The following is a 26,933-nucleotide window of genomic DNA, read 5'->3' on the forward strand; positions in this document are numbered from 1 at the left end:
AAACATAGGGTTGCAGCAAGCACACCCAAGCGTTGAATCACAGTCACCGGTTCGCCGAGTCACACCGGTTTCTCAAAAAGCAAGCGCTTAGGATTTTGCACAGTATCCGGCACGTGCAGGGTTGACAGTGGCCACCTGTAGGCGCAAGCGCGAAGAGGTGGTGGGCGCAGCTCAGTCTGGGAAATGTAGTTTAGTCAAAGAAGGCCGCGGCGCAAAGCATTCTGGAGCTCGTGGTCCATGAGGCATTCGCAGAAAGCTAGTTCAGATGGCGCAGAGCTCAGTCTAGCCTGGGTCCTCTTCCGGCTCCACCTCTCGGAGGATTCTGGGCAGTGACGTCGTCGGTCCGGGTGGTGGGGTTGGTTTCCATAGCCCGCGGCGCCGGGAGGTGAGTTGGGCTCTGCCCCAGGTCAAGAGAGGGGGCTGGGCTCAGTGTGTGCGGCAGGGGACGGGGGTGGGAACTCCGCAGGCGCAGCTGGAGAGGTTGTGTGTCAGTGTCACTGTGTACAACTATGTGACAGGCTGCGGGTGTGACGCTGTTATCTCGTGTGTCACGGTATGTGTGCGTGCCTGTGTGGCTTGTGTATGACTGTGACCATCTGTCTCTTCGGGGAAAAACTATGTGTATTTGTGTGTGACTGTCCCTACAGGTGTAGCTGTGTGTTACTGTGAATGGGTTTGTGGGAGACCGAGGTATGACATTGTGTGTCTGTGAATATGTTTGACCACCTGTCTCTGGATACACCTGTGTTGGAATGTTTGTGACAGCAGATGTAATTTTGTGACATGCCCATCAGTTTGTGAAGTTTTAATTTTATATGAGTAATTGTGACAAGATTATGACCTTGAGCGGTGTGCCACTGTGACTGTGTAACTGTCTCTCTGTTGTGTGTGACCACCTATCTTTGTGCTAATATGGCTGTGTGTGATTATGGGTGTGACTGTGAGACTCTGTGTATGTGTATGATTGGGTGAGAATTTGAACGTGTATGTGAGATGGTGGGCTTGATTGTCCAGGACCTAGTTTGTGATTGTGAGGAACAGAAAAATTAAAATTACTTAAGTTCACACAGTTAATAAGTGACAACACTTATTAACTGACTCAAACCACAGTTAATAAATGATAGAACTAGGACTCAAAACTGAGCAGTTTGGATGAAGAATTCTTGCTTTTAATGAATAAACTGATTTTTCACACATTGTAAGAATGAATAATGGGAGCTCTGGATTCTGAGAGTGGTGGAGATGATTATCTCTGGTTTTCTACTGTGAACCATTGAAACGTGGATACATAATCTGGTTTGCTTCTTTACACAGGACACAACCTAAAGACATTGTGTTGAGACCTTCCACAAATTGGCTACTTTTAGGGGAGAAAAGCCCAATCTGAAAGCCCAATCATCTTCCACTTAGGTCATTGGGTCCTTGTCAAAACTTCCATGTTTGGTGCTAAGAGAGGCTGATGTGGGCTCTTTTTCTGATATACCAAGTGAGCTGGTTTTGGTTTTGATTTTCTCAGTTAATAAAAAAAAAAGTTCTCTTTTCATTTCCAAATGGGAGTATAAAATCTAAGCAGGAGCAAGGGTGACACTTCTCTGTGTCATATGTTGGCTCATGCAATCTTTTTTATTTTCATTTGTTATTTTTAGATATACATGACAGTAGGGTGTATTTTGACATACATACATGGAGTATAATTTATTCTAATTAGGAATAAGTTATTATTATTATTATTTTTAATTTTAGCATTTATTTATTTATTTTTTAGTTTTCGGCGGACACAACATCTTTGTTTGTATGTGGTGCTGAGGATCGAACCTGGGCAGCACACATGCCAGGCAAGCGCGCTACTGCTTGAGCCACATCCCCAGCCCAAATTATTATTATTTATAAATTATTCCAATTTATTCTAATTCTCATTCTTGTGGGTGTACATGATGTGGAATATCACTGGTCATGTATTCATCTATGAACATAGGAAAGTTATGTTGGATTCATTCTGGTTCATGCAATTTTGACATTGAGGAAAGAAAGATTTGGAAAGATGGATTAACTTGCCCAAGTTCAAACTGCCAGTGAGAGAAGGCGTGAAAAGTCAACCTGGGCCTGGGAACTATATAAAACCCCAGTCTTTCCATTGCCCTTCTTGCAAAGACTGATGGCCCACTTCAAACTTAGAAACATATTGCCCAAGGGATACTCAGTTTTCTGGATAAAAAAGAAATCCAGAAACTTAAAAGAAATTTCTTTTATGTAGATGCTACTTAAGGCTTTTGCTTTCAGATGCCAAGCAGAATACATTGCTTCTCCTCTCAGCTTGCAGAAGCTTTTGTGGAATATTCCAAGCTCCCCAGAGCTGGCTAGTACAGCATAGCCCAGAATCTGGGGGTAGTGAATCCTAAATTTTAGGTCAATTGGGAAGTTTCCCATTTTCAAAAAGAAAAAAAAATGTTGGCTCTGAGAGGACAAGCAGGTTATTTTGAGTTACAGTTTGTTGTTGGTTTGGAATTATAGTTTGGCAATTTTTTCCTCAGGCTGCTTTTCTGTGGAGTAATAGATAACATCTGTCATCTCTGAAGATGCTTCTCTAAGGAACAAATGGCATTGGTTCTTCAGGTTTTTGTTGACTATATTCTATTCGGACATTGTGGATTCTTGAAAGGTCAGTTTTTGAATCTCACTTCAGTTGGATTCATGACTTTCAGTTGGTTGTTTTGACTTAAGTTCACTTATCAGTAAAATGGAAATAATAGTATCTACTTTTGCAGTCTTTTAAGTGTTGCACAAGATAATGGCGTGGATAGCATGCATAATATCACTGTATATTACAGGAAGCACAGCAAGATTTATTTGTTCACTTATCCAGTATTTTTGAGTACCTACAATGGTTCAGTGAACCAAACAAATCCTCTCTCTCTTGGATCTTACAATCTTGTGTGAAAAGGCAAACAATAAACAGAATGTATGTGACATTTTCAATGGTGATAAATGCTAAGAAGAAAAATAAATCACGATAAGGAAAAAGAGTGACTGGAATAGTGTTCTCTTCAGATAGAATTTTCAGGGAACTTCCTCTGATGAAGTAACAGTTGAACACAGGAATAAAGAGAAAAAGAAAGCCTTGCTGATTTTTGGGAGGAGAGTATTCCAGGAAAAAGGAAAAGCAAAGGTAACAGCTGTGAAGGTGGAGTGTCCATAGCATTGGAGTAACAATTAGGAGACCTGTGTACCTGAAGAGAAGTGAGCAAAAGGAGAAGGATAAGAAATGAAGTCAGATGAGCAGCCAGGGGCCAAGTCAAAACCCACCTTGTTGGCCCTGGGATAGACTACAGATTTTGTTGAGTTGGGTTTTATGTCATTTGGGGTTAAATTCAGCATTGGCCTTTTCCTCTGATCTTGGAAAGCATGATTCTTGTTCATATAAAAAGGATATGGGGATTGTGTAGCATTCCCCAACTTGCCGGGCCCTTGGCTATTGATCTGCTCTTTGCTATGGTAAACATTGCATAACTCACGTGTTATGATTTTTCACATGGATTAATGTGGACACTTAAGGGGTAAGAAATTGAAGAAATAGGGGCTGGGATTGTGGCTCAGCGATAGAGCGCTTGCCTAGCACTGGCGGGATCCGGGTTCGATCCTCAGCACCACATAAAAATAAAGGCATTGTGTTGTGTCTATCTACACCTAAAAAATAAATATAAAAAAATTTTAAAAAGAAATTGAAGAAATAAACAAGGGTCTTCTTTCCATTACTCTTCAAAATGTATTTTTGACATATCAGTATAAGTCCTGCCCATCAGAAAAGCATTAATGATGGACAGTTTCACAGAAATTTTTATCTCATATTTCTTTGTCAGCCCTGTGTTTCTAATCCCAGCAAGGAACTTGGGCAAGTGTTTTAAAACTTGAAGAAGGCCAGGTGTGGTGGCAATGCTTGTAATCCCACTGGCTTGGGAGGCTGAGAAAGGAGGATCGAAAATTCAAAGCTAGCTTCAGCAAAAGTGAGGCATTAAGCAATTCAGTGAGACCCTGTCTCTGAATAAAATATAAAATAGGGCTGGGGATGTGGCTCACTGGTTGAGTGCCCCTGGGTTCAATCCCTGGTACCCACATATACACACAAAAAGTTGAAGAAATGTGACATTATTTGCTTGTTTTTTAAAGATAAAATGGGTTATTGTAAAAGTTAGGTTTATTTATTTTAAAATGTTTTTTTAGTTGTTGATGGACCTTTATTTACTTATTTTATTTATATGCAGTGCTGAGAATCAAACCCATTGCTTCACACATGCTAGGCAAGCATTCTACCACCAAGCCACAACTCCAGCCCTAAATTTATTTATTGTGTAAACTTGGGTCCAATATGACATTTTTAGCCAGATTATTAATAATCATTGGTAAGTTGGATAGTATTAGAAAATGCTTTTTCCACAGGATAGTTAATTTAGGTCAGTCATGTTGGTAATGTTGTCCATTAACCATTTATGTATTATTAATAAAATTACAAGAATAAAATCATTTAAAAGAAGGATATAGGGACCATCAAAGGGCAATAATTCTATCTTTGTGGGTCTTATATAGTAAAGTAGAACTGGGATATCATTTTTCTTAACTCTCCCTTCTTAGGACTTTGTTCTTAATCAAAAAAGCAAACTGAAGAAGAAAAGAGGAAATGGCTGTTGGACTTTGTAAAGTCATGTCCCAGGTAAGTTAATATTTTCAGAAATTTCACCTCCTTTTTCAGAACTTTGAGGCCACAGGGAAAAATCACAAATTTCCCAGGGCATCTTCATCAGTTTTCTCTGCCATTTATTTACCTAATCCATCTACCAAACTTTTAATATCTTTTTTACGTGTGATGAATCTGAACTATATTCTTTAGACAGACTGTGATTTATTGAGTTGGGGATGAGTGCTCTATTAAACAAGGAGATCAAAGATAGCCTCTCTGAGAGGCAGAGAAAAACTACAGCAAAGCAAAACTTCAGTGAAAGTAGAGAGTAAGTTTGTAGAAATTAGGGTAGCAAGAATAGCAAGGACTGGGCTGGGGCTGTGTAGCTCAGTGATAGAGCATCTGCCTCACATGTGTGAGGCACTGGGTTTGATCCTCAGTGTCACATAAAAAAATAAAGATTAAAAAAAGAATAGCAAGGACCAAGTTATTTTGGTGGGAGCATGTTTGGTTTGATCCAGCAATAGCACTGAGCCAGTGTCCTGGGGGTGGGAGGGAGTCAGCACTATGAGGTCACAGGTGTAACTAGGGGCCAGATTCTGTAGGCAATTGAATTTCATTAGAACTTTGAGTTTTGTTCTAAATGTGAAGGAGAGCCATTGGAGCTTGTGATATGATTTGATTTGATGTTTTAAAATAAATAGAAAGCATGGGAAATAGGGTAAAAGCAGGTGATAACAATCTGAACCCTGTGGGGAGCATTAGAGCTGGAGAAATTCTGTGTACGTATTGAAGATAGAAAATGGAATTTGATCCAGGATTGGTTGTGGAGTGTAAGAAGAAAAAAGAAGTCAAGGATGACTGCAAAAATTTTTGGCTGGGTAGCTACACAAATAGTCATCCCATTTACTCAGAAATACATGATGGAGACTCTTGGATATATTGAGAGACCAAAGGGAATGTTGACTATATGTCTGCAGTTCAGGACTAGAGATGTGATTTTAAAGCCATGGGACAAGATAAAATTATTTTGAAGGCAAGGTTCTGGCAAATGTAGGTAGGAAAGAGATCCAAAGACCAAGTTTGGGACATTTTAACAAGTCAAGAAGAGGAGGAATCAGCAAGAGATTGAAAAGAACCGAGTGTTGTGGAATATGCCTATAGCTCTAGCTACTTAGGAGGCTGAGGTGGGAGGATTACTTGAGTCCAGAAGTTCAAGATCAGAGAGAGAGGGAGGCTTGGGAAGAGAGAAGGACTGATGAAGGACAACCAGAATGTGTGGGTCCTAGAAGCCAAGAATAGAAAATGTTTAAAAAGAGAATGATCAGCCAAGTTAAATTCTTCTGAGAGAGTGACATTGTTTGCTTGTTTTTTAAAATAAGTGACTGATTCATTTGACAAGAACTACTTCATAGAGCAGTTGGGATAAAAGCATTATTGCAATGGGTTCAAGAGATAATGAAAGGGAAGGAAAAATGGAGAACGTGAGTCTGGACCTATGATAATGTAGCCAGTGGCCACATATGACTACTCCAAATTAAGATGTGCTGTAATTTTAAAATATATGCCATAATTTGAAGATTTAGTACAAAAAGAATAAGGTCCTATTAATAATTTTCTGTATCAATTATATAATTTACATCTGAAATATCTTTAATTATATCTTAATAACATTTTAAATACATCGCTTAAATGAAAAGTATTATTAAGTTGACTTAATTTATTTCTGTTTACTTTTTAAAATATGATTACTAGAAAATCTAGAATTACATATGTGGCTCACATATTTCTTTTGGATATCCCTGGTCTAGACAACTCTGTGGAAGAGTCGTTATTATTATTTGTAGGTGAACACATACCTTTATTTTATTTTAATGTGATTCTGAGGATCAAATTCAGTGCCTTACATGTGTGAGGCAAGCACTCCACGACTGAGCTACAACCGCAGCCCCTGGAAAAGTTTTGTTATTAAGTAGAATAGAGAGGGCTGGGGTTATGGCTCAGCGGTAGAGTGCTTGCCTCGAACATGCGAGGCTCTGGGTTTGATCCTCAGCACCACATAAACATAAATAAATAAAATAAAGATGTTTTGTTCAACTACAACTAAAAAAATAAATATTTTTAAAAAAGAGGAATAGAGAAATGGAACAATAATTAGAGTGAGATCATGGAAGGGAATTTACTTATTTATATATTTCTTTGTAAAATGGAAGATATTGCACCAGATTGTATATTGATAGGAATGATCCAGTAAAGTGAGAAAAGTTGGTAATACAAGAAAAAAAAGGTGTGGACAAGTGAAGGATTGGCTGAATAGAAGCTGGAGTTTATCCATAACAAGAGAAAAGACAGAGTGTATACAGTATAGATAGATTGCCAAGTACATAGGGAGGCAGGAGGATCAAGATCAAAGTGAGAACAAGGGAGAAGTTGGTGGCTTGAGAAAGAAACAGATGGTATGAAATAGTTATCAGAATAACAGGAGAGTGAATATTTAGGAAAGTATAGTAGAATAGTCTTAGAGTTTGAGGAATCTCTGTTCTGGAGATCAAAATGTTCATCAATCAGGATTCTAGCAAGAAACTCAAAAGGACAATTTATAAGGTATTATCAGGGTATAGAGAAACTAAAAAGGGTAGCACTGTATCCTGGGACTCATTAAAGCAGAAAATTGGATGGAGAAGCCTCCTGATAGGTACTGTGAGCTTTGAATGAAGAACAAAGATCACCTAGGATGATAGGACCCCACTCTAGATCTACAAAATCAGAAATTCAGGGAATGGGTCTAGTAATCTGGCTTTTAATAAGTCCTCCAATGATCCTGGAGTAAATATATAACCCTGTTCACTTCCCTCACATCTCTTTCAAGCACCTGAACACAGCTGAAAATAGCAGGGGTCAAGGGAGCTTATTGATACTGTCAATGTAGGTCAGCCTCCCAGCCACAGAAGAAAGAGCAGCACATGGAAATTACACCACACTATCTAGTTGTATAATTTTATTTCTCCAGATACAATTATCTCTATTTCCATATTTGAAATTTCATTATTTTGGGGAGAAATGAAAACACATTATATAGACTGTAACCTCATCATTTTTAAGCATTGTGTATTCCTTCATACAGAAATAGAAAATTTCACTGTTTTTTTCACTGAGTGGGAAATAGTTTTTTCAATATGATAAGTTTTGTAGTGGACACTGGATATCTGTCAGTTAAAACAGACTTCCCTTCATGCAGCTTAGAATTCAGTGACTACACTCTATTTTTGGACATGTAAATTGTTTCTATATTTTTTTGTATAATCTTCTAAAGAAAAATCTTATCTAAATTTCTTTACTTATTCTTCATTATTTCTTCAGGATATATTTCTGGAAATTTTCCTTATTTAAAGAGTCTAAATTCAGATCATACTCTTTTGTTAAAGCACAATTCAAGGCCTTCCTTTACTACTCTGCTATGCCTAATATCCCAGTTTGGGGAATATAAAGAAATCTTCCACATAATAAATTTTTTATAACTTAGTATGTACAACTTACAACTTAGCCCTTGTTCATATACTTATACTTTTTCATGTTATAAGCTAATTTTCTTGTATGTGTATATATGTCTTTTTCACAAAAGTGTAGAAATTTCAAGTGGTGAATCTCTTTCAATATTTCTCTTCCTTCAAAATATTTTACAAACCTGAATATATACTTCTTTTCTTTTCTTTTTTCTTTTTCTTTTCTTTTTTTGTACCAGGGATTAAACTCAAAGATGCTTAACTACTGAGCTACATCCCTAGTTCTTTATTTTTTATTTTGAGACATGGTCTCACTAAGTTGCTTAGAGCCTGTCTAAGTTGCTGATGCTGGTTTCCAACTTGTGGTCCTCCTGCCTCAGCCTCCTGAGCTGCTGGGATCAGAGGCATGTACCACTGCACCTGGCACATGTAATTGTTTTCTAATAAAATTATTTTCCTGGATTATTTAGAGCTTTAAACTCTGGATGAATTTATCTTTTTTACTGGGACCATATGGGAATCTAAGCACTTGGTGAATAAGAATTTATTTTTATTTCAGGGGTTGGTGACTTTCAAAGATGTGGCTCTAGACTTTTCCCAAGAGGAATGGGAATGGTTGGACCCATCTCAGAAGGATTTATACAGAGAAGTCATGTTTGAAAACTACAGGAATTTGGTATGGCTTGGTAAGGATGTTTCTCCCTGATAAATCCAAAATTTCCTTCTGAGATGTTTTTATTTCCTCAATCAATAGTATCTAGGACATTTTGAAGATACTTGAATTTCTACCTTCTGTTTCCAGGAAGTGATTGGAAATAGTTTTATAGAGTTGGAAATGAGTAGTTCCCTTTGCTATAGAATGGTGGTTTGAAACAGCAACATCAGCATGCCCTGGGAATTTGTTAAATACAAATTATAGGACCCCACTCTAGATCTACAAAATCAGAAATTCAGGGACTGTGTCTAGTAATCTGACTTTTAATAAGTCCTCCAATGATCCTGATGCCTGTCAAAGTTCCATAGCCAATGTTGTTTCTGATTCAGTAGGTCTGAGTTGGGGCCTGAGAATTTGCATTTCAAATTAGTGCCGAGGTGATGGCTACTTCTATTGTAGAGCTTTGAGAGCCACTGCTATGGAATAAGCTTCACCTTCCTCATCCTATGTACAAGCACCATTCCATTCTTTGACCCTTGAAGGTCATTTTTTGCCTGATGATCAAGAAATTGGGCCTGGGACCTGGAACAACTGCAGCATGTTGATTTGTCTGTCTCTGGCTTTCATTTTTCTTACCCTATAAATAGGCCTCTCCATTTCTAAGCCCAACATGATCTCCTTATTGGAGCAAGGAAAGGAACCTTGGATGGTGGAAAGAAAGATGTCACATGATCAGTGTGCAGGTGAGTGACAGATAACTGGGCAGGGAAGGCCATTGTAAGGTTCCTACACAAGTGGTCCTGAGGAGGCTTCCCTGAACTTCAGGTGGCAAGGACACCTCTTTAGCATGTGCTCCCTTAGAAACCTCAACTTCACCTTGGGGTTTTTCCTTCCAATTTTATCACATTTTATTTTCTAGTCTTCTACCTATACCCTAAATCTTAATCCTTTCCGTTTCTTTTTCTCTTTTGTGGTCAGAATTGCATTCTTTTCTAGATTTCCTTTTTTTGACCTTTTACTTTTGTCAAAAATGTTATTAAAGGGGCTGGGGATGTGGCTCAAGCAGTAGCGCGCTCGCCCGGCATGCGTGCGGCCCGGGTTCGATCCTCAGCACCACATGCAAACAAAGATGTTGTGTCCGCCGATAACTGAAAAATAAATATTTAAAAATTCTCTCTCTCTCTCTCTCTCTAAAAAAAATGTTATTAAAGATATACATGCACACTCTTTAGAAAAAAACCCAGTAGTTTGACAAAGCTAGTTTTCTTAAAAAAAAGGAATTCATTTACTCTGCTCTCCAGTTGCTGTCTCTGTAGAGGGATCTACTTTCTTTTATAACTTCTTTTGGTGTTTCCTTCATGTCTCTAAAAATATGTTTAATATTGCTATTTCCTGATTTTTTTTCAGATTTAATCCTTATCCAATACCTTTTTACTGAGAAAATAAAGATTTAGCACTTTCTTATTCTGAACCCAACACATGTGCAGATATTAATATCAACCCTCCTATCTTATTGATATCATAATTTTGATTGACTCATTATTCAGTGTTTATATTGTTAATGGGTATTTATTTATTTAATGCTAGTCATAGACAAATTGTACACATATCAATATTGCTTTTTCTTAAAAACTTTTTGTTTTCCCCAGAGTTAATAATGATCTGGAGATTTTGTTTTATCTTCTGTTTAACTTCATATATATATATATATATATATATATATATATATATATATATATATATATATATTCCCTTCAATTTCTAAAACTCTCAAGATACTCAGACACATTAGGTAACCTGTCAGTTTCATCTTGGAAAAATCTCTCCTGGAGTCTTAAGAGATGCTTCACTCTAGACGAATGGTCCATTACATCTACTTGTACTCAATTTGGATTTATCTGATATTTTCTTATGATTAGGTCGAGTATGCATATTTTGAAAGAATACCACAGAAATAATATTGTGTCCCTCAATACATCATATCAAAGAATTTATAATGTTGATGTGCCTTATTATCTACGATACTTATTTGCTTGCCTAGTGAAGGTGGTGTCTACTTGTTTTTTCCATTATAAAGTTCTTATTTTTCTATTAATAATTAATAACTATCTTGTGGGAAATATTTTGAGACTATTCAACTTCTCATAAAACTTTTGCTTATTGATTTTAGCACCACAGGAATATGTCTATTCTTATATATCTGTTTACACACATATAAAAAATAGGATCATTCTATGTGGAAGAACTGTTTCTTCTCCCCCATTTACTTATGCATTCAATTATATTTGTAGATTTATGGATTTTTTCTATGAAATAAAGACTTCATAGAATTTAAAGAGATTCATCTTTATATTGCTAGATTTATGGATTTTTTTCCTATGGAGTTAAATCCAATGAATCATTATTTTGTTGCTCAGTTTGTTCCAGTTTTGGCCATCAGAATCTCCATGTTGGTTCCTTTGAGCTTTTCACATGTTCCCCTCCATTTTTTGAGCATTTCCTTCCTTCTGGCACTACAGAGTATCCCAGGTTCATCTTGTTTTCCTTGCCCCAGCCTTGAATCTGTCACTTCTCCAAGAAACCTGGTTCTTTTGTTGGGAAATGGTGTTTAGAAACCAAAATCTGGATTCTAGATGTGCTCATTGTTGTCAGGCCATCACAGCAGATAGAGATAGGAAATAAATGTATGTATATACACAAACTTCTATTTTTATTTCTGCCTCTGTCTCTTTATATATTAAAACTCTTCATTTATATTAGTAATTAGATTCTAGTGTAACTCCAAGCTGGGGTAATTGTAGCCTTCCTCTTTTACTTATTTGTAATTTCCTTTTCTGACAATGATAAACAATATATTTACTTACTTGCTCAATTTTAGTATACATGTGAAATATATATACTAATTTTTCTGGTTTATTCATCTGAGATATAAATTTACTCATTTGATTCAAACGTTTTAGTATATACATAAAATATATACCCTAAATTTTCTAACTTATTCATCTGTAAAATACAAATTTCCTAACTACATTCAAACTACAGATGTATGCATCGTTTCTTGTATCTTATTTGCAGCACATTTTTGGGGAATTAGGTTATTTGTCTTTATTTATTTGTAGAGCTTTTTAAAATATATTCTGAGTATTATTCATTTTTCTATAGAAAATGTGTTTGTTTTCTTTTCCCAGAATGTCTCTTTCCTTTTAACTTGTGATTTCTTTTCCAACATAGAAGTTTTTAATGTTAATGTCAGATCTGTCTTTTTCTTTATAGTTCGTACTTTGTAGCCTCATTTACTAAATCTTCACCTAGTAACTAGGGTCATAAAAATATTCTCCTGTTTGGTTTTTTGCAGTACCAGAGATTGAACCCAGGGGTGCCGCACCTACCACTGAGCTACACTCCTAGCCTTTTTTATTTTTTATTTTAAGATAGGGCCTTGCTAAGTTGCTGTGGCTGGCCTTGAATTTGTGATCTTAGCCTCCCGAGTCACTGAGATTACAGGCCTGTGCCATCATACCCAGCTCAGCCCTTTATTCTTATTTTTTATTTTGAGACGGTCTTACTAATTTGTCTGGGCTGGCCTCAAGCTTGTGATGCATCTATCTCAGCTTCCCAAGTAGTAGGGATTACTGGCAGGCACCACTGTACCCCACTCTCTTGTATTGTTTTTAATAGTTTTAAGGTTTTGTTTTTTACTCTTAGGCCTATAATCTCTGTGGACTTTAATTTTTAAATATGGTGTGTGAATTAATTGACTAATGCATTTCTTCACTGATGATGATAATGCTGCCTTCATCTGCATGCCAAGTTCTTATATTTGTGTGATTCTTACATCTGCCCTCTGCTTTTCATTCCACTGTTTATTTCTAAACCAGTGCTACACTGTTTTCCTTACTATATAGCTTAATATCCCTTTAGTGTTCTATGTGGTTATCACTGGCATGTAGAGCAAATATTAATTTGCATGTATTCATCTCTATCTAGCCAGCTTGTTGTACTGTTTTATTCACTTCTCTGAATTTCTTAGAGTATGCTTATTGCTTTAACAAAGTCTTAGTGAATAAAAATGTAAAGATTTTTTGGGGGGGACATGTTATAATCCAGTATGCCATTATCTGGGACCTCTGCTGCATGCTGTCATTCAGACTGACATTCAGATCCCTTTCGTCTGTTGGGATCATTATGTCCTTGGAATCTTATACTGAAGCCAGCAAGGCAGAGAGGGAGGAAGAGAAAGAGAAAAAGGGCATGGGGCAGGGCCGAGGGCAGAGGGGAGATTAAGGCACACATACACACAAAAAGAGAAATGAGATAAAAATGAATGGATGTTGAGGGATCTCTCAGGACATTTTCAATGGGCCAACCTGGAATTGACATTTGTGATGCCTATCACTTCTGATTTGCCAAAACTTAGTCATATGGCTAAAAGAGAAGGCTGGCTGATGCAATTTTTGTGTACCTAGGAGGAAAAGGAAAAATATTTGCTACATATGTTTTCCTTTCTAGTATTTTTATCTTCCTTTACTTTTTCTCCTTTTTAATTTGACTATATCAGTTTCCTTATCTGTGTCTTACAGGTGCAGTTTTTATTCTTTCTGACATTAAGGAATTGTTTCCATCTTAAATGTGTACACACATACACATATACACACACATATGTAAACATTTAAATAGCAAGGTATTTTCTATTTTTATATATTTCTAGCGTCTTTGAGGTGATTAATTTTTCTCTAATGTTTTTTTTCTTCTATAAAAATTTAAAGAGCCAGGTGCAGTGCTGCACACCTGTAATTCCAGTTACTTCGGAGGCTCAGGCAGGAGGACCAAAATTCAAGACCAGCTTTGGAAACTTAGGGGGAGATCTAAGAAACATAGTGAGACCCTATTTCAGAACTAAATAATAAATAGGATGGGGATATAACTCAATGAAAAAGCACCCCAATTTTTTAATCCTTAGTACCAAATAAATAGAAAAAGACTTATAGAAGAGAAATTCTATAATAATTTATCACAATGTTTTTTTGTTGCCAAACTGTTCTTGCCTTTCTGAATTGCATATTTGATCATGTGGATTATTAAATTTAATATAAAGATTCAATTTTTAATATGTAAGAATTTTGGTGATTGATCTGGTATCAGAACAGTGAAATAAACTAGTGGAACAGTATAGAAAATATAGAGAGCATAAGAACAATGAGTAGATCAGTGAAACACTCAGGTTTATATGAGAATTTATAATAAGAACGGGTAGCTTTTCAAATCAGTGAGGCAAAGAGTTTCTTAAAAGTTATGAATAATATTTGAATAATACTAGATTTTAGAAAGTTGTTCCTAGAATGACATCAAAGCCAGCATCTATAATGGAAAAAATGAGAGCTTTAAGTTTACATAATTAAATTTTTTTATTAAAACACTGTAAATGTAGAGGACATAAAACAATAAAAAGTGATGAAAAGGGAAAATATTTACATAGGCTTAATGCCCTAAATATATAAGTAACTTCTACAAATCACCTAGAAGATATATAGTTCAATTAAAATGTATGCAAAAAGACATCATAATATATATAAAAGATATATAAATTTGCATAAAAAGATACTCAATTTTATAATCAAAATTATAAGAACAGGGAGGTACTCTTTACTTGTGTAGGCAATGATTTTAAGATATTGTTAGCCTGTAGGTGGGTTTTGAGATGTGCTCTTTCTATACTGTTGATAAATTTTTTAGAAGGCAGTTTGAGAGAATATTAATATTTTCAATATGTACAGTTTAATTTAATTCTTCTACTTTTAGAAATGGATCTTGGAGAAATGCAAAATTATACAAAAACACATTATTAGAAGTTACTTATTTGATTTCTTTTTTTCCCTATTATTTTATTGGGGCATTATAGTTATATGTAATGTTTGGGATTTGTTGTTACGTATTTGTACATGCACACAATATTACAATATAATTTAACGAAGATCATTCCCCAGTATTTTATTTCTTTTTCATTTTAGGAATAACTTATTTTTAGTTGCTTATGGACTTTTATTTATTTATATGTGGTGCTGAGAATCAAACCCAATGCCTCACACATTCTAGCAAGCACTCTACCACTGAGCTACATAGCCCATGCCCCCAGTATTTGATTTCTAAGTGGTTAATTTTTTTCAAGTGTTGACTGCAAGGAGTAATAAAAACACATTTAAAAATACATGTTTCACATTAAGATACATATGTAAAGATATATATGTGAGATATATGTATCTTCATGTTTATGTTAAGCATGTAATTATAAACACCAAGTACAACTGAACTAAATATTATATGTTTAACTTTAAAACATAAATGAATATTCACTAGCTTTTTTTAAAAAGTTTTTTTGTAGTTGTATAAGTACAGAATGCTTTTGTTTATTTTTATATGGTGCTGAGGATCAAAACCAGTGCCTCACACATGCTAGGCAAGAACTCTGCCACTGAGCCACAGTACCATCCCCTCACTAGCTTTTATTTTTGTTTTTGTTTTTTGGTGCTGGGGATTGAACCTATAGCCTTATACATTCTAAGCATCTGCTCTACCACTGAGCTACAACTCCAGCTCCTTCATTAGCCTTTTGGTATAGTGCCAGTGCTTTTTATTTGAAAATGGTCTGTTGATTGGAATTCGGCTTTCATTTTTCTTATATAAACTACATTCATCATGTATGATTTCCATTGCAAAACACAAACCAATGTGGGTACAGAATTTTTGTAGAGTTTGTTTTTATCAGGCATTTACAATTTGATTTTTTACCTAATTCAAAAACAAGTTTTAAGCAACTTGCTTCTGCTCTATTTTTCTAAAGCTTTTAACGGTTTTCATTAAAACAATTTTCTTTTAGCACTCAATTAATTAAATATTTAAGCACATAATTATAAATACTAAATACAACTGAACTAAATAAATTGAGGGCAGAACTGATTCTTGGCTTGTAAGTAACTGAGTTTGGGGGATACAAGTGCAAAAATCAATATATTATTGTTTTATTACCTGAAGTATGGCTCAATCAGCCTTTGAATGAGATATTTTTATTGATGCTGACACTGAGAGATATCTATAGTGTTTTATGGGAGGAAAACGCAGGTTGTAAATAGTATGTATGTAAAAATTGTATATATTTGTCTGTACAGGGAAAGAGAATTCTAGGAGGATATTAAATGTTGACATCAGCTAACAACGGTCGTGGTTTTGGAGGATATTTTGAAAGAATCTTCTTTGTAGATTTTTAAAATTTTGTGAGTATTTTTATTTGTTTAAAAAGAAAAATATTAAGGAGCAGCTCTAATGCTGATTCTTAGTTGTAGCGCCCAGACAGATCCAGGATGACAGGGAAATCCTTCCATGTATCATTCTCCCTGTGAGATTCCCTTCAACCAAATGCCGTTCGCAGGTTCAGGCTCTGTGTTACTCTATTCTCTGTGTCACATGAGTATTTATGCTTCAAGTGAGTTTCTCTTGACATTTTCCACAATGTTAGTGACTTTTTCAAATCATCTTGGTTTCACCCTTTCACCAAGATGATGGGAGGAAAGTATAAAATGCAATGTCTTGGGCCATATTATTAGTTCTAGAAACCTCTTTTTTCTTCAGAATTTTCTTTTATATTATTGATCATTTTGTCCATGTGTTCTTTAATTTTCTAAGTTCAGAAATAAAATCCTTGCAGAATTCTGATTGATATTTACCTGGCTTAATTAACATGAGGTAAAAATATGCACACATTACTTTTTTTCTTTTGGTGCAGTTATATTGTACATTTGTTTGTTTAAATCTTCTTTCACATACATATAATATTTTATAGAACCTTTTTAGTGTTCCTGCAAACCATACACCCTTCTCTCTTGTAATTACTTATGTCATTTCTAATCTTTCCTTACTGCCTTTACTTCAAGTTCGTTCCCACTGTCTTGCCACTTGCAGAGTAGCTTCTGCCCCTCTATATATAGAGTTTGACTAAATCCAGGTACTTTGCTTCGTTTTTATACTCCTCAGCTTACTGAGATGCATAAGGTAGTTCTGACCATTATCTTTTTTCTCTTTTCAAAACTCTTTTCTGATTTTTTTATGCCTTTAACTGACTTCTGTCCCTACTTTTCTGTCTTTCCTTATTAACCATAAGATCATCATCACATTAACTTGGATCTCTCTCCAGTGCTAATAAGATTTTCTGTAATGATGGAAATAATATATGACTGTGCTTTCCAGTACAGAAGCCACTAGCCACATTTGGCCAGCCACATTGTGTCTAGTGTGATTGAGGAGATGAATTTTTAAGTTTTTAATTTTAATTAAATATTTAAATGCCACATATAGCTAATGGCTGCTATATTGGGCAGTATAGCCCTATATAGTCTTTTAAAGAAGGGGACTGAATCTGTAAGTCTGTGTCATTGGTTTGGCTATTCTTTGCAACAAAATTTGATGTTAGCAATGAATTTTATTTTCCTTCTTAAGATTTTCCCGCAAGTCCCAGACTTTTCTCCCCAGACTTCCCACCAAAATCTCCTGAGTTTCATGCCAGTAATGTAATGATGATTTACTTTGTCAATATAGTTGTCCTTTAGTGCCTGCAGGTTTTTGGATCCAGGTCCTCTGTGGATTCCAAAACACATGGAAACTCAAATCCTTTATATAAAATGATATAGTATTTGCATATCACTTATGCACATCCTCATATAATTTGAATCATCTCTATATTACTTATAATGCCTAATACAATATAATGCTATGTAAATAGTTGTTGGAGTATATTGTTTGGCAAACAATGACAAAAATGTCTACGAATGTTTAGTACAAATACATTTTTTCTAATATTTCAATCCACAGTTAATTGAATCCATGGATGTGCAACCTGCAGATACAGAGGGCTGGCTGTATATCAATTTGTCTGTTGCCCACCAGATCAGCATATGGGAGACTAGGTCCATGATCTAGTAAGAACTTTTCCTCTTCTAATGTCTTAGATCAGCCTACTTACTGTATGGTTCTCATTGGATTCCAAAGTTGATCATACTGTGATTCTAACTTCCATCCAGTTATACAATATAACTAGCTGGGAATTACATATCTCTAATATCAATAACATTGCCTGGATTCATTTTAACCCCAAAGAGTTTACTTTTCCTATTTTTTGTCTTGTCACTTGTCAGCCTGTTGCATAATCCCTATTCAAACATTGATGTAATAATAATATCTGAGTCTACTAGTGATGTGGGTACAAGAGTTACTGAGTACTGAATTATTTTATGATAAGTATCATTAAGTATCTGTAATAAGCCCAACACTGGTGGATGTGTTATAAATATTCTTGTTCTCATATCATTCTTGCAAGGTAACTTCATTTTGTCAAATAGAAAACTGAGACTCAAGAAGTAGGTTAATCAGTTTGTTGAGGGTAGCTACCTAGATACAGAGATAGGATTCAATCCCATCCTTGTCTGGCCCCAAAGAGTGTGTTGTTTTACTGTGCCACATGGGTGTCCATTTGATTCTTTTCTATTTTACCTGAAACCATATTTCCTTTTTCTCCTCAGTTACTGATGTAGGTGAATTTCCTTTTCTTTTTTGTTAAATGCTATTATGATATCATTGGCTCCTAAGTATTTCTCTACTCCATCAAAGTGAATATGTCTTCCACACATACAATTATTATTTCCTGCTCTCTACTTTCCCCAGGACATTCTCCCATGAGGAATTCATTCCCTTTCAGTATTCATATGCCTTTTTTTAAGTGGTTGGAGTTCTAGGCACCTCAGAATCCCCCAGGTTGAAAAATACCTGTAGTCTTCTCCCTTTAGGCTTCTTTTACTTGGCATTACACTTAGACATTGTATAAACATTTTTATTTTATAAATTTGTCTGGAGTAGAGAAAAATTTGTTAGTGGTAAGAAGGATTATAATGGGCTTAGACATTGCTGTCCTGTAACAGGACAGGAAGTCTGGGAGAGTGGGCAAGCGAACAAAAAGAAAGAATGAACAAAGTTAAGTACCTACCAGAAAATAAGTGAGCAAAGCCCTCTCAGGCCTGGGCTTACATAGGGGCCCATGTAGGAGAGGATCCAAGGCTGTGCACAGGAGAACTGACGAGGTTGGGGGCTTTTCCTGGGTGGTGGATGTGTTGGAAAGAAGGAAGATACAGATACAGACATCTTCTGTTTTTTGCCTTTCAGTTTTGTGCTTATATAGTCTGGAGGAAGATTTCCTTTTCAACAGATGGGAAACTGTTTTGGGGAAGAGTTCATCTCATTAACCCCAACATGCTAATATATGCAGTTCTAAAATAATCCCACATTATATCCTAATTTGAAAATGGCTCAGTTAGTAAAATAGTTGTCATATTTTGGAAGCCTGATCAAAATCTTGAAAACCAAGCTATAGCCTCCAGAAATTATTCTTTAGTGAATTCTGATGTCTTTTTTCTTTAACATCTATTCTAATGATGATCTATCTCATATTAGCTAGCCTTGCATTATGTATCATGTTGAATCATTGTATGCACAAGTTTTCTCTCTCTTTTTAGAGTTTATAAAAGGGAGGACACTATCCCAGACATTTTCCCCCTCTACTAGGTCCTAGGCATATAGTCATAGATTCTGTATATTTAACATATTGTCTAAAATTAAATTAAATTAAAATTAAGTTAATTAAAATTAAATTAAATTAAAAGGATTTTCTTATTTTCCTCTTTTTTGAGGTCATTTTTTAAGAAAAGCTTTCCTTTCACCTTGGTTCAACCAAGATCCTTTCCTAAAAGTATTTTCTACTTGGCAGGCATCATTTTTCTCTTGATGAGAAAAACTGAAAATCTTATTTCTTCTAGATACTTTAGAAAACAATAATTTTCCTCTGGACCCTGATAAAATTTTAGAAGTTTTTGAGCAGCATTAGTGGAAAATATTACAAGATGTTAATCTAGCAGCATCCATTCATCAAGATGTCATTGCTCCAGGCATGACATGCCACCATAAGAAGAAAAAGGAATAAATATAAGTCCATACCCTCGTGGAACTTTCAGTCATATGAATATCAGTGCAGGGTGGACTGGAGTCTTTAAAGACTAGAGGTAGAGAAAATAATCAAGGCTTAATCAGGGCTGGGGCTGTGGTTCAGCAGTAGAGCACTCTCTTCGCACATGGGAGACCCTGGGTTTGATCTTCAGCAAAAAATAAATAAGTGAAAAAAATAAATATTAAAAAAATAAATAAGTGAAATAAAGGTATTGTGTCCAACTACAACTACAAAATAAATATTAAAAAAAGACTTAATCAGTCATCCTCGATTCCTTATCTTTCTGGCATTTAGCTTTGTCTGCCTCTTATGCCCTACTTTGTACCTGATTTGCTATCACTGCCTCCCCAACACATATGCTGTCTTTGATCAACCTCTTTATTCTTTGTATTTTGTTCATATAGCATGGCCATATTTGGGAGATGCTAGAACCGTGTACTTTATTCCTTCTTTTCCCTTCTCCTAGAAAAGTGAAAAAAAGAAGACATTCATTTTCTTGATATTTTTCAGACTGGGAGTCATGGTGTGAAATGAAGGAATTGTCTCCAAAATTGTTCATTGATGAGGAAGAAATATCCCAGTGCATGGTAACAGAAAGACTCACAAGTCATGGCCTTGAATGCTGCAGTTTCAGAGAAGGCTGGAAATATGAGGGGTTTGAGTGGTATCGGGGAAATCAGGAGAGCCATTTCAGGCAAATGACAACTCTTAAGGACATCTCTACTGGGAAAAGACACAATGAATATAATAATTCTGGGAGAAGCCTCCCCCTGAAGTCAGTACTGTTAGCACAACAGAGAATTTCCACAGTAAAACAAGCCCATAAATTTGATATGTATGATAAATTCTTCACCCAAAATTCAGTTATAATTGAATATGAAAGACTCCATGCTGAGAAGGAATCTTTGACAGGTAATGAATATGAAGAACTGAATCAAATTACTCACTTTAGTAAAGATACACGAATTCCTTCTGGTGAGAAACCTTATAAACCTAATAATTTTTCAAATTTCTTAAGTATCCACTCATTATTTACTGAACATCCAACTCAACGTAATCATTTTGGAAAATTACCCCATGAATATGATGAGTGTGGTGAAGTCTTAAGCTGTTACTCATTCTTTAATCAACCTCAGAGAATTCACAGTGGAGAGAAAGCATGTGCATGCAATGACTGTGGGAAAGCCTTTAGCCATGACTTCTTTCTCAGTGAACACCAAAGAACTCATATTGGAGAGAAGCCATATGAATGTAAGGAGTGTAACAAAGCCTTCAGGCAGAGCGCACACCTGGCTCAGCACCAGAGAATCCACACTGGAGAGAAACCCTTCGCATGCAATGAATGTGGGAAGGCCTTTAGCCGTTATGCCTTCCTTGTTGAACATCAGCGAATTCACACAGGAGAGAAACCATATGAATGTAAGGAGTGTAACAAAGCCTTCAGACAGAGCGCACACCTTAATCAGCACCAGAGGATTCACACTGGAGAGAAACCCTATGAATGTAATCAGTGTGGAAAGGCCTTCAGCAGACGCATAGCCCTCACTCTTCATCAAAGAATTCACACAGGAGAGAAACCCTTCAAATGTAATGAGTGTGGGAAGACTTTTGGCTATCGCTCACACCTTAATCAACATCAGAGAATTCATACCGGAGAAAAGCCCTATGAGTGCATCAAGTGTGGCAAGTTTTTCAGGACTGACTCACAGCTTAATCGACATCATAGAATTCATACTGGAGAGAGACCATTTGAATGCAGTAAATGTGGGAAAGCCTTCAGTGATGCTTTAGTTCTAATTCACCATAAGAGAAGCCATGCAGGAGAGAAACCCTATGAATGTAGCAAATGTGGGAAGGCCTTCAGTTGTGGCTCCTACCTTAACCAACACCAGAGAGTTCATACAGGAGAGAAACCCTATGAATGTGATGAATGTGGGAAGGCTTTCCATCAGATCTTGTCCCTTAGACTACACCAGAGAATTCATGCTGGAGAGAAACCCTATAAATGTAATGAATGTGAGAATAATTTTAGCTGTGCCTCAGCTCTCAGACGACATCAGCGAATTCATAATAGAGAAACACTATGATAATAACAAATATAGGAAATAAATCATTTAGTCACCACCCAGTCCTTATCGAATATCAGTGAATTCTGTTCGATTAGTAAAGTCTACTATGTAGTCCATATGAAAAAGCCTTTAGTTCACCATCATCCATTATTTGAAATGACTGGAGTAGTAGACTTTCTCACCTGTTCAGTACCCCACACTCAATGCTTATGATTCGGATGAAACTGTTAATCAAGGACAGCAGTAGATTGGTCACAGGCTGGCCAATTATTTCCCCTCAACCTAGATATTAATAAGATGGCCCCTTCTGGACCAATATAGCCCTTGAAGTATTGTTAAGAGTAGTAAAAGAGATAATTTCTCTTTTTGGAATTTCAAGCTTTGAGGATTTAATGGGGTTAAAAACTCACCAGTAGCCTTTGCCACCCCATGTGGAAAGCCTTCCCAAAGAGATTTCTAATAGAGGAAAATGGACATGAGAAACAGAAATCTGATGACATTGTTTGATCTGGAACCAGTCATACATATTGACTGCACATCCTTTACTTTTGTTTTCATGATTCAATAAATTTCCTTTTTTTTGCTTATGGTAATTTGAATTAGATTTTTGCCTCTTGGAATTAGAATACGAACTCATATACCCTATGTTTGTAATACTTAATCTTTTATATGGCATAAGCCAGGCACAATGGCACATGCCTATAATCCCAGGGACTCAGGAGGCAGAGGATTGAAAATTCAAGGCTGGCCTCAGCAACTTAGGGAGGGCCTGTTTCAAAAAATAAAAGAGAGAAAGTGCTAGGGATGAAGCTCAGTGGTAATGCACCACTGGGTTTAATTCACAGTTCAAGAAAAAATATAGGGCTTATCCAAAGGAGAAACATTATATAACAATTATGTGAAAATTGAGTACACAACCTTCTGTAAGCTGAGATAATTGTTCAATTTGTTGATAAAAATTTAATGTGAAGCTGCAGTTGTAGCTCAATGGTAAGGCTCTTGCTTGGAATGTTTGAGTCTCTGGGTTCAGTCCTCAACACCACGTGTAAAAAAAAAGATTGACAATTAAAAAAATTAAAAATTTAGTGGGTATTAGTCTTTTTCACAGAAAGGGTGAAAACTTTAAAATTCCTTAATAGGCTTTCCCTAAAGGAGTTAAAAAATAGTTTGTAGAAATGACTCAACATAGGCCTGTAAAGAAAGACCAGAATCTAAGAGAATTATGAATCCATCGATTGAATGAATGACTCCCATCTTAAGGGAATTTTTTTAAAATTTTTTTTTAAAGAGAGGGGGGGAGAGAGAGAGAGAGAGAGAGAGAGAGAGAGAGAGAGAGTTTTTTAATATTTATTTTTCAGTTCTCGGAGGACACAACATCTTTGTTTGTATGTGATGCTGAGGATCGAACCCGGGCAGCGCGCATGCCAGGCGAGCACGCTACCACTTGAGCCACATCCCCAGCCCTCTTAAGGGAATTATTTGATTTTCTTCTTTCATTATGAGTTTTAAACATGCTATGTGACAGAATATGATAAGGTAGAATTATAAAAGGGGGTTGTTTGTGGGTGGGCTGTAACCTTGATTTATAGATAACTTCTTTGAAATGACAGAAAGAATGAGCCATTTTCAACAAATGATAAGACTTAAACATTTGATGCCTAAAACTTTTAGACAACAAATCATTACTATTCTTCAGAGTGTTGGGGAGGATGAGTATATGAGATAATGTATTCATGTTATATCTTTTTAAAAAAATATTTTTTAGTTTTTGATGGGCTTTTACTTATTTATATGTTGTACTGAAAATCAAAGCCAGTGCCTCACACATGCTAGGCAAGCTCATTTCCACTGAGCTACAACCCCAGTCCTCATGTTATATCGTAATGTATATAGGGAAACAAACTTTGGTGAAATGGGAACTTAGTTATTTTGAGCAGCTGGAACCACTTAGAATCTGTAAAAGAATATTTATTTATAAAAAAAGATTAGAACAGACATCAAGCAAGAATGGAGGATTTATATATGTGCATGGCATGGAGTGAAACTGATTACTATTTTCATAATTTAACAGTCAATTTATACATATTCCAAATTTAGAAAATTAATTTTCTTAAATACTGATAATTTCACTTTATACAACATAAACTACAGATTTAGTATGATTTAGTAATTCAGACCTTAAACAGAAACAAGTATGATTATTAAGCATTGCCCAACTTATATGTAACCTAAAATGGATTAATATCTTATGTTTAATTCATGTCATTTCTCTATTTTCTATTTCCTAAGGTACAGGAATACTTATTTTTTGAATACTTAATAATTTTTAAGTACTGAATAGTAACTTATTTTGGAAAATTTCCCAAGGTGTACAATAATATTATCAGGCTTTAAGAAAAAAGAATAATGACTCAGACCAGTGAAGAATCTGAATTATTCACTGATTTTTGGTCTAAGTGTGGCAGCTGATTTCTTACTCAAAGGTGACATAAACCCAAGCCTCTGGTTAACCCTTTGTTTTTACAGCTGAACTTCACTTATAATGCAGCTAAAAAAATTTTTTTTACTTGCGTTTTTAGCATAGGTTTGTATGTTGTAATCAGAAGTTTCTCTTCATCATGAGGTACTAAATTTTGTTTATCTGCAACTATTCTTCTTATTATCTCATGTTGATACATTAACTTCATCTTTTGGCATCAGTGGAAATTATGCTTTATTAGTATCTGATTGTTATTAGGATCCTCTGAAATTTGTGTTTATGTGTTATATGAAGTTGACTTTGGAGTTAAGACCTGAGACAAATAATAGACCCATCTGTCCACACTATGTATACAGACACATATGTAGACATATTTATATACCTTATAAAATTAATTTAAAGGAAATTCATATTGGTGTTTATATACAGATATATTTTTATATTTTTATTTTATTTTATTTCATTTCATCTTTCTTTTTTTATTGGTTGTTCAAAACATTACAAAGCTCTTGACATATCATATTTCATACATTTGATTCCAGTGGGTTATGAACTCCCATTTTTACCCCATATACAGATTGCAGAATCACATCGGTTACACATCCACATTTTTACATATTGCCATACTAGTGACTGTTGTATTCTGCTATCTTTCCTATCCTCTACTATCCCCCCTCCCCTCCCCTCCCCTCCCATCTTCTATCTCTACCCCTTGTACTGTAATTCATTTCTCTCCCTTGATATTTTTTCCCCTTTCCCCTCACATCCTCTTATATGTAATTTTGTATAACAATGAGGGTCACCTTCCATTTCCATGCAATTTCCCTTCTCTCTCCCTTTCCCTCCCACCTCTCGTCCCTGTTTAATGTTAATCTTTTTCTCATGCTCTTCCTCCCTGCTCTGTTTTTAGTTGCTCTCCTTATATCAAAGAAGACATTTGACATTTGTTTTTTAGGGATTGGCTAGCTTCACTTAGCATAATCTGCTCTAATGCCATCCATTTCCCTGCAAATTCCATGATTTTGTCATTTTTTTAGTGCTGTGTAATACTCCATTGTGTATAAATGCCACATTTTTTGAATCCATTCATCTATTGAAGGGCATCTAAGTTGGATCCACAGTCTAGCTATTGTGAATTGTGCTGCTATGAACATCGATGTAGCAGTATCCCTATAGTACGCTCTTTTAAGGACTTCAGGGAATAGTCCGAGAAGGGCAATAGCTGGGTCAAATGGTGGTTCCATTCCCAGCTTTCCAAGGAATCTCCATACTGCTTTCCAAATTGGCCGCACCAATTTGCAGTCCCACCAGCAATGTACAAGTGTACCCTTTTCCCCACATCCTCACCAGCATTTGTTGTTGTTTGACTTCATAATGGTTGCCAATCTTACTGGAGTGAGATGGTATCTTAGGGTGGTTTTCATTTGCATTTCTCTGACTGCTAGAGATGGTGAGCATTTTTTCATGTACTTGTTGATTGATTGTATATCCTCCTCTGAGAAGTGTCTGTTCAGGTCCTTGGCCCATTTTGTTGATTGGGTTATTTGTTTTCTTATTGCTTAATTTTTTGAGTTCTTTGTATACTCTGGATATTAGGGCTCTATCTGAAGTGTGAGGAGTAAAGATTTGTTCCCAGGATGTCGGCTCCCTATTTACCTCTCTTATTGTTTCTCTTGCTGAGAAAAAACTTTTTAGTTTGAGTAAGTCCCATTTGTTGATTCTTGTTTTTAACTCCTGTGCTGTGGGTGTCCTATTAAGGAATTTGGAGCCCGACCCCACAATATGTAGATCGGAGCCAACTTTTTCTTCTATCTGACGCAGAGTCTCTGATTTGATATCAAGCTCCTTGATTCATTTTGAGTTAACTTTTGTGCATGGTGAGAGAAAGGGATTCAGTTTCATTTTGTTGCATATGGATTTCCAGTTTTCCCAGCACCATTTGTTGAAGATGCTATCCTTCCTCCATTGCATGCTTTTAGCCCCTTTATCAAATATGAGATAGTTGTAATTTTGTGGATTGGTTTCTGTGTCCTCTATTCTATACCATTGGTCTACCTGCCTGTTTTGGTACCAGTACCATGCTGTTTTTGTTACTATTGCTCTGTAGTACAGTTTGAAATCTGGTATTGCTATACCTCCTGAATCACACTTCCTGCTTAGAATTGCTTTTGCTATTCTAGGTCTTTTATTCTTCCATATGAATTTCATGATTGCTTTATCTATTTCTACAAGAAATGCCGTTGGGATTTTGATTGGCATTGCATTGAACCTGTAGAGTACTTTTGGTAATATTGCCATTTTGATGATGTTAGTTCTGCCTATCCATGAACAGGGTATATTTTTCCATCTTCTAAGATCTTCTTCTATTTCTCTCTTTAGGGTTCTGTAGTTTTCATTGTATAAATCTTTCACCTCTTTTGTTAGGTTGATTCCCAAGTATTTTATTTTATTTTTTTTTGGATATTGTGAATGGGGTGGTTTTCCTCATTTCCAGTTCAGAAGATTTGTCGTTGA

The 26,933-nt window shown here is 35.8% G+C and overlaps 1 protein-coding gene across 5 annotated transcripts; it reads left to right on the forward strand.

Moving 5' to 3' along the window:
- The first annotated feature begins 323 nt into the window (after positions 1–323).
- Znf527 (zinc finger protein 527) lies at positions 324–22,533 on the forward strand. Of its 5 annotated transcripts, XM_071605010.1 has the most exons (7): positions 348–385; positions 1,766–1,835; positions 2,532–2,659; positions 4,627–4,705; positions 8,735–8,861; positions 9,478–9,573; positions 20,382–22,533. In XM_071605010.1, the coding sequence occupies exons 4-7, from the start codon at positions 4,673–4,675 to the stop codon at positions 21,956–21,958; spliced, it is 1,833 nt and encodes a 610-aa protein (XP_071461111.1). In that variant the 5' UTR covers positions 348–385; positions 1,766–1,835; positions 2,532–2,659; positions 4,627–4,672; the 3' UTR covers positions 21,959–22,533. The 5 variants fall into 5 exon arrangements, with proteins under 5 accessions (XP_027797066.2, XP_071461111.1, XP_071461112.1 ...); XM_027941265.2 differs by lacking the exon at positions 1,766–1,835 and having other exon boundaries at positions 324–385; XM_071605011.1 differs by lacking the exons at positions 1,766–1,835; positions 2,532–2,659 and having other exon boundaries at positions 359–385.
- The last annotated feature ends 4,400 nt before the right edge of the window (positions 22,534–26,933 follow it).

This window comes from Marmota flaviventris, chromosome 18, assembly GCF_047511675.1.
Source record: "Marmota flaviventris isolate mMarFla1 chromosome 18, mMarFla1.hap1, whole genome shotgun sequence".
NCBI classification, from domain to species: domain Eukaryota; kingdom Metazoa; phylum Chordata; class Mammalia; order Rodentia; family Sciuridae; genus Marmota; species Marmota flaviventris.

Bases quoted from the DNA above. Each gene is read 5' to 3' on its own strand.
- Znf527 (XM_027941265.2), top strand. From the start codon at position 4,673: ATGGCTGTTGGACTTTGTAAAGTCATGTCCCAG. The intron at 4,706-8,734 runs GTAAGTTAATAT...TTTTTATTTCAG, and splicing joins TTTGTAAAGTCATGTCCCAG to GGGTTGGTGACTTTCAAAGA. The intron at 8,862-9,477 runs GTAAGGATGTTT...CCCTATAAATAG, and splicing joins CAGGAATTTGGTATGGCTTG to GCCTCTCCATTTCTAAGCCC.